The sequence below is a fragment of the Mastomys coucha genome, chromosome X (genome assembly GCF_008632895.1).
Source record: "Mastomys coucha isolate ucsf_1 chromosome X, UCSF_Mcou_1, whole genome shotgun sequence".
Lineage (NCBI taxonomy): Eukaryota > Metazoa > Chordata > Mammalia > Rodentia > Muridae > Mastomys > Mastomys coucha.
Genome location: NC_045030.1, coordinates 74,359,988 through 74,367,487, shown reverse-complemented (window position 1 = coordinate 74,367,487; position 7,500 = coordinate 74,359,988). Strand labels below are relative to the sequence as shown.

Below are 7,500 nucleotides of genomic sequence, written 5' to 3'. Positions count from 1 at the left end.
AACTCCTTCCATGGGTATTTTGTGCCCCTTCTAAGGACCAAAGTATCCACACTTTGATTTTCCTTCTTCTTGAGTTTCATGTAGTTTGTGGATTGTATCTTGGATGTTCCGAGCTTCTGGGCTAATATCCACTTATCAGTGAGTGCATACCATGTGTGTTCTTTTGTGATTGGGTTATATCAATCAGGATGATAGTCTCCAGATCTATCCATTTCCCTAAGAATTTCATAAATTCATTGTTTTTAATAGCTGAGTAGTACTCCATTGTGTAAATGCACCACATTTTCTGTATCCATTCCTCTGTTGAGGGACATCTGGGTTCTTTCCAGTTTCTGGCTATTATAAATAAGGTTGCTATGAACATAGTGCCTGACTAATACAGAAGTAGAGGCTCACAGCCATGCATTGGACTTAGTACAGGGTCCCCAATGAAGGAGTTAGAGAAAGGACCCAAGGAGCTGAAGGGGGTTGCAGCCCCATAGGATGAACAACAATATGAACTAACCAGTACCCCCAGAGCTCCCAGGGACTACACTAAATTCTCTGTCTTACTGTACTTGTATAGAATTAACTTTTGCCGATCTAGCTCTTACCAACTATAGAATCTAGGCTTAACAGTTTTCTACCATCTGGCATTTTCAAGATATATTTTCATTCTCTTTTTTGTCTTCTTATTACCTTGAAGAAGTCTGATGTCAACCAAATTTGGCTAGCTCTTTGTAGGTAATATGCCTTTTCAATTTTGTTCATGTGGTCTCCTTTTTGCTAGTCTTTGAGTCTACTCTGTGCTAGATTGGCTTAGCTCTAATTTACTGACTTTGAAGCTCATTATTGTCTGTGAATCTCAGGATGCATCTATTTCAATGGTTCTGGAAAAGTTCATCTCTTATTATATTGGAAATTGTTCCTCCCTCCTCTTCTCTATTCTGTCATGTTTCTAATCTCCACAAACAACCATAAACCTTTCCCTTTTACCCATATTAAAATGTTAGGAAATATTCAGCCTCTTATTTGTCACTATTTATCTGACTGAAATGTAAGCTGAACAGGTTTTCCTCATATACACACAAGTTCATTAATTTCTCTTCAGTAATATCAAGTCCACTACCAATTATTCCTGTCAATCTTTCTTTTATAGTATGCTTTTCAAACCTGTTTTTTTTCCTCTCCCATAACCTTTGTGATTTTAATAACACATCTTTCTTAATCTCTATTTGGTAATTATATTGTATGAATTCTTTGGAGTGAATCTAATTTTTCTATATGCTGTTCCAGATACTAACCATTGTATTAGGTGTTTTGTTGCATATTACAGTATTCTTTTCACTGAGCATTCATTTCTACCATAACAAGTTTTTGTGTGACACCTCCTGCCTCCTTGGAATCTAAGACCAATTTTTAGGTTAGTTTCTCAATTTTAAAGTTTTAGATTAAGCAAGCAATGTCTATTCATTTTAACATCAATTCAAGATTAGATGAGGCTGAATTTCAATAGAAATAGCTTTTCTTTCCCTCTACCACTTCACTTTTGAACTTTTGTGCTATGGGCTTATTCTGCCTTGCTAATTTTAAATAGTTCACCCCTTTCGCTAGGGTTGTTGCAGTTAAAGATTGTGGCTTTGTATAGGAGTCTAGTTCTAGTTTATAGGTAGGCAGAGTCCCAGTTTATACCTGTTGTCCTAATAATTATAAAGCCTTGGGACTCTCTCAAAGGTTCAGTTCAGGCAACAATTGTAGGATCTTCCTATTCTTCAGCAGGGATGTGAATGGGATGATGAGGGCATAAAAGGACAAGTCTGTTTGATTTATAGAGATCTCAAACATGAAGGCAAAAATGTATGTCAGGGAAGAGTTTATTCAAAGTATGATTAGAAGTAGTTAATGGATTAGATTTTCATATACTTCTAGCTGTTATTTCATTGTTTAACCTATCTAGCTAAAGGATATCTCTGTTCTTTTTGGCCCTTTTAATTTTAATTTTATTTAGAATTTTTAAAAATCAAAATTGAATTAAAAAGTATTTAGTAAAACTATATATAGCACTTTGCCAGTTACCAATCAAATATAACTTATGTAATAATTTTTAAAAGTACAATTGTAAAGTTTTAATAAAATTTAATACAAAGCACATAAAGTCTATGATATACCTTTTAAAAATCAAAATGATTTTTTTTATCCAGATAGCCTTTGAATGTTTAACTTTATTGAAACTTTTATTTCTTATGCTTTATGGATATCTGTAAGGTATTGTTATTGGCATACTCATTGTATGTAAATAACTTTTTTTCTTTTCAACTGTATTAACTTTTTTCTTTCAAAAAGTTTTATTTTTAGAACCATTTTTCACAAAATAAAATACAATAAGATAAAACAAAACCCATCACATTGAAATTGGACAAAAAAAAGCCCCATGAGCTGGCATAAGAATCAGAGACCCATTTGTTTACATATCCAGGAATCCCATAAAAATACTAAATTAGAAGCCTTAATATATGTGCAGAGGACCTGATACAGACCTGTGCATGGTGCCTCATGAGTCTCGTTCTTCTAGTATCCACTATCTTCTCTGTTACTTACACCCTTTCTACCTCCTCTCTAGTGGGTTCTTTGAGCTCTGAGAGGAGAAGGGATTTCCTTTTTAAGTTGATTTTTAACCAAAAACAATCAAGGTTTTGGTTAGAGTCTGTAATTAGATGTAAGGCCTTACATTTTCAGTGGGCCTCTTGTTTTAAAAAAATGACCAGCAGTTGTAGGTCATATTCTTGGTTGGAACTTTTGCTGTCACACATTAAGCTAGTAAGATTTTAGTTTTGCCAGCTAAGTTGTCATAGCTTGAGAATTTTTTCTACCCTATTTTTTAAACCCCCCATTTTACTGAAACACACATTTATGGGGTAGTCCAACTTTCTTCCAGGATTTGAAGTATATGATACACTCATTTTTGGGGCCCATCCCATTGCTTCCAAGAGTATCACATCCAGTATTGTAGATTTTCTGCCAACTTGGCCAGTAATGTTGTATATGCCAGGAGAATACTAGATTTGGAGGTCATGTTCAAGAAAGAAATTTTTAAAAAAGAAAAAGAAATAAAGGAAAGAAATGGCTTCCTTGGTGAAGAGGTCACTTTATATGCAAGAGGACCTGTTTGGATCTCCTGAATACATATAAAAGGCTGGAGCTCAGACTCAGATGAAATTTGTATTAAAATATATGTTTTACTTTTGTGGTAACAGTTGTAATGACTTCTAATGTTCATATGAGATCATTCATAAATAAAGACAAAGAGGTGGTTTTTTTTTTATTTTAACTAGAGATGTCATAGCACAGAGAAGAAAAATCTTTTGCTCAGATTTTATTATATGTAGAGGATGACTTTTTAAATAAGATATGTGTTAAACATATGGTTAGATATATGTATCATCCATAATTGTTTAATATGGCAATAATTTTCAGTCATTGTAATTTGTCATACTCACCAGTAAGCACTTCTAGTAGACTCTTCTCTATCACAGGAAACATTTAGTTAAGATTTGCCAAGGGCATTGCTGATCCTCTTTAGAATCCTACAAAAATATTTCTTCACTCTTTCTTTCTTGCTCTTTCTGTTCTAGGAATATACTATTGATGTATTTTTTAGACAGACATGGCATGATGAAAGACTGAAATTTGATGGACCAATGAAGATTCTTCCATTGAACAATCTTCTGGCTAGTAAAATATGGACTCCTGATACTTTCTTCCACAATGGTAAAAAATCAGTGGCTCACAATATGACCACACCCAACAAGCTGCTCAGACTGGTAGACAATGGGACCCTCCTCTATACAATGAGGTAAGAGAGTGATAACACACACCAGAATATAGTGGAGCGAGGACTTAAATTGAAAGTCGTGGATTTTAGGTTATACATTGAAATTTCCTTTGGTTTATCACAATTAAATGCTTTCTTTCATAACAATTCCCATGGTCATAGTGTCTCTTCACAGCAATAAAACAGTGACTAAGAAAAATGCCATGGCATTTTGACATCAAAAAAGATTAATTTTGGAAACATTGGCAGTATAATATTCTTTGCTCTAACAAATTTTCTTGGTTCTTGTTCTTACGTTTTGTATTTTCTTTATAGCTTCACTGTTATCAGTTTATATTTCCTGAACCTTGTGCCCATATTAATGAATATAAATTATGAGTTATTGAGATAACCTGATTCTAACAAGTAAATGTAAACATTCAATTATAGGTTCATCCAGAATTCTAAACAGCTACTGCAGTAGTCCAAGTGAATCCTTCTACAAAACAAACTAGCAACAGACCTTTACAGTTTATAATTTATGCTAATTTGTAGGCATGAAGAATACAAAAGTCATGGGATCACGTAGGTTTCATCTAAGATTTCAAAGGAAAGACAAACAGGCCAGGAGTTAAATAGCAAGATCAAATTCCCTGGGAGCAATCTTGAGAGGGAGTTATGTTTTTCTGTGAGAGTGAAGCTGAAAATGCAGAAATTTAGATATGCCAGGAAAATGCAATAATGCCTAGGAAAATTGCTGGAAATGACTAGAGCCAGACCAAAGTAATCATATACGCTGTAACTGGAAAACTCATAAGACTCAAGGCTGCTTAAGTCCTTTCTGGTCCTGGGATTCTAAACACAGATGTATGGAATTTAAAACACTCCCTACTGAGTTTTGGTCTTTATATTTGCCAAATCCCCCTGTCCATGTTCCTATTCCTCCTGCTTTGAAATGCAGATATTTAATATGTGTCATTTTACATTTGAAGATTTTTTTTTCATCTTAAAGGAGGTCATAGTTAAGAGTTTATCTTGAGTATTAGTAAATAGTTTTGTCCTTTTTTCGGTGTTCAAACTTAAGAGAGAGAATTAATGTGGTTTAGATGAAACAGAAATGTATAGTGTTAGATGGAATTATATATGATCTTGACATAACGTTATTCAGAAGTTACATATGGCTTGAGGAGATGTTTGAGTATCAAAGTTAACAAGCATGGACTTTGACTTGTCTACACAGTAGTTAAAGGTCAGGTTCTATTTGCTGTGACTGGAGAGTCTAGCACATATTTGTAAGATAGCAAAAAGGAGAAGATAGAAAGATAAACTCTGAAGACAGTGCAAAAACATTTTTAGGACAGAGAAATGCATAAGGATTGTCATCAAAACTACAGTTATTTTTTCACTATATGTGAAAATATGTATGCTTAAAAGGCAGTAAAAAGAATGGGAAAGGCATTTCAATGCACATGATATAAATGAAGAATTTGGTTATAGTAGAGCACCAGAACAGGAATAGATGGGAGAGAGTCACAATTATATTAAAGTGGGTGAAAGAAACGATTTTGGTAGTACATTGTATTTAACACATTTGCAGAAAGGATGGAGTATATTACACATGAGCAAAAAACACAATGATAAATTGAAGTTAATACAATGATAAACTAAATAGGTTTGTTGTTAAAAATCTGAAGAGTGATTTTCTCTCCTCTGACCTTCTAAGGCCAGACCAGCCAGGAGGGACAGGCCTCAGAAGGGGCAGAGCAGCCAGCACAGGATCCTTTCTACTTCCCTCTTCACCTAGGGGGGACTGCAGACCCACAGCCCTCTCTGCTCCTTACCCCCACCCAAACCCCTGCAAGCAGAGAGCTTGCCTTTGGGGAGTGCTCCAACCCAGGGACTCAGGACTCAGGAGGGATGACTGATCCACAGCCCACTGCACACAGGTCTTACCTGAGGAGACCTGATCTCCCAGAAGTGCTGACACAGGCTTACAGACACACAGGAGGAACAAGCTCTAGCCAGAGACAGCAAGAACATCTAACACCAGAGATCAACAGATGGCAAAAGGCAAATGCATGAATCTTACCAACAGAAACCAAGACTACTTGGCTTCATCAGAACCTAGTACTCCCACCACAGCAAGTCCTGGATATCCCAAAACACCAGAAAAGCAAGATTTGGATCTAAAATCATCTCACAATGGTGATAGAGGAATTTAAGAAGAGCATGAATAACTCCCTTAAAGAAATACAGAAGAACACAAGTAAACAGGTTCAAACCTTTAAAGAGGAAACACATAAATCCCTTAAAGAATTACAGGAGAACACGAGTAAACAAGTAGAAGCCCTTAAAGAGGAAACACAAAAATCCCTTAAACAATTATAGGAAAGCACAACCAAACAGGTGAAGGAATTGAACAAGACCATCCAGAACCTAATAATGGAAGTAGAAACAGTTAAGAAATCATAAAGAAAGACAACTCTGGAGATTAGAAGGAAGTCAGGAACCATACAATCACCAACAGAATACAAGAGATAGAAGAGAGAATCTCAGGGGCAGAAGACACCATAGAAAACATTGACACAACAGTCAAAGAAAACACAAAATGCAAAAAGTTCCTAACCCAAAACATCAAGGAATTCCAGGGCACAATGAGAAGACTAAACCTAAGGATAATAGGTATAGAAGAGAGTGAAGACCGCCAACTTAAAGGGCCAGGAAATATCTTCAACAAAATGATAGAAGAAAACTTCCCTAACCTAAAGAAAGATATGCCCACGAACATACAAGAAGCCTACAGAACTCCAAATAGACTAGACCAGAAAAGAAATTCCTCCCATCAGATAATAATAAAAAAAAACAAATGCACTAAACAAAGACAGAATATTAAAAGCAGTGAGAGACAAAGGTCAAGTAACTTATAAAGGCAGGCCTATCAGAATTACACCAAATTTCTCACCACAGACTATGAAAGCCAGAAGATCCTGGGCTGATGTCATACAGACCCTAAGAGAACACAAATGCCAGGCCAGGCTACATGCCAGAAAAATTCTCAATTACCATAGATGGAGAAACCCAAGTATTCCACGACAAAACCAAATTTACACAATATATTTTCACAAATCCAGCCCTTCCAAGGGTAATAAATGGAAAACTTCAACACAAGGAGGGAGACTACATTCTAGAAAAAGCAAAAAAGTAATTTTCTAACAAAACTAAAAGAAGATATCTACATGAACAGAATTCTAACGCTAACAACAAAAATAACAGGAAGCAACAATTACTTTTACTTAATATCTATTAATATCAATGGACTCAATTCCCCAATAAAAAGACATAGACTCTCAGACTGGGTATGTAAACAGGATCCAACATTTTGTTGCATACAGGAAACCCACCTCAGTGACAAAGACAGATACTACCTCAGAATAAAAGGATGGAAAACAATTTTCCAAGCCAATGGACCCAAGTAAAAAGGTGGAATAGCCATTCTAATATCGAATAAAATCAACTTTCACCCTAAAGTGATAAAAAAATATAAGGAGGGATACTTCATATTCATCAAAGGTATGATCTACCAAGATGAACTCTCAATTCTGAACCTCTATGCTCCAAATGCAAGGGCATCGACATTCATACAAGAAACTTTACTAAAGCTCAAAGCACACATTACACAGCACACAATAATAGTGGGAGACTTCAACACC

The 7,500-nt window shown here is 35.4% G+C and overlaps 1 protein-coding gene across 3 annotated transcripts in view; it reads left to right on the top strand.

Moving 5' to 3' along the window:
- The window catches only part of Gabra3 (gamma-aminobutyric acid type A receptor alpha3 subunit), a 191,776-nt gene that overhangs the window by 124,180 nt on the left and 60,096 nt on the right, over positions 1 to 7,500 (top strand). For all 3 annotated transcript variants that reach the window (XM_031363691.1, XM_031363681.1, XM_031363701.1), the window contains one exon: positions 3,612 to 3,832. In XM_031363691.1, coding sequence (XP_031219551.1) covers positions 3,612 to 3,832 — 221 coding nt within the window. The remainder of the gene's footprint in view (positions 1 to 3,611; positions 3,833 to 7,500) is intronic.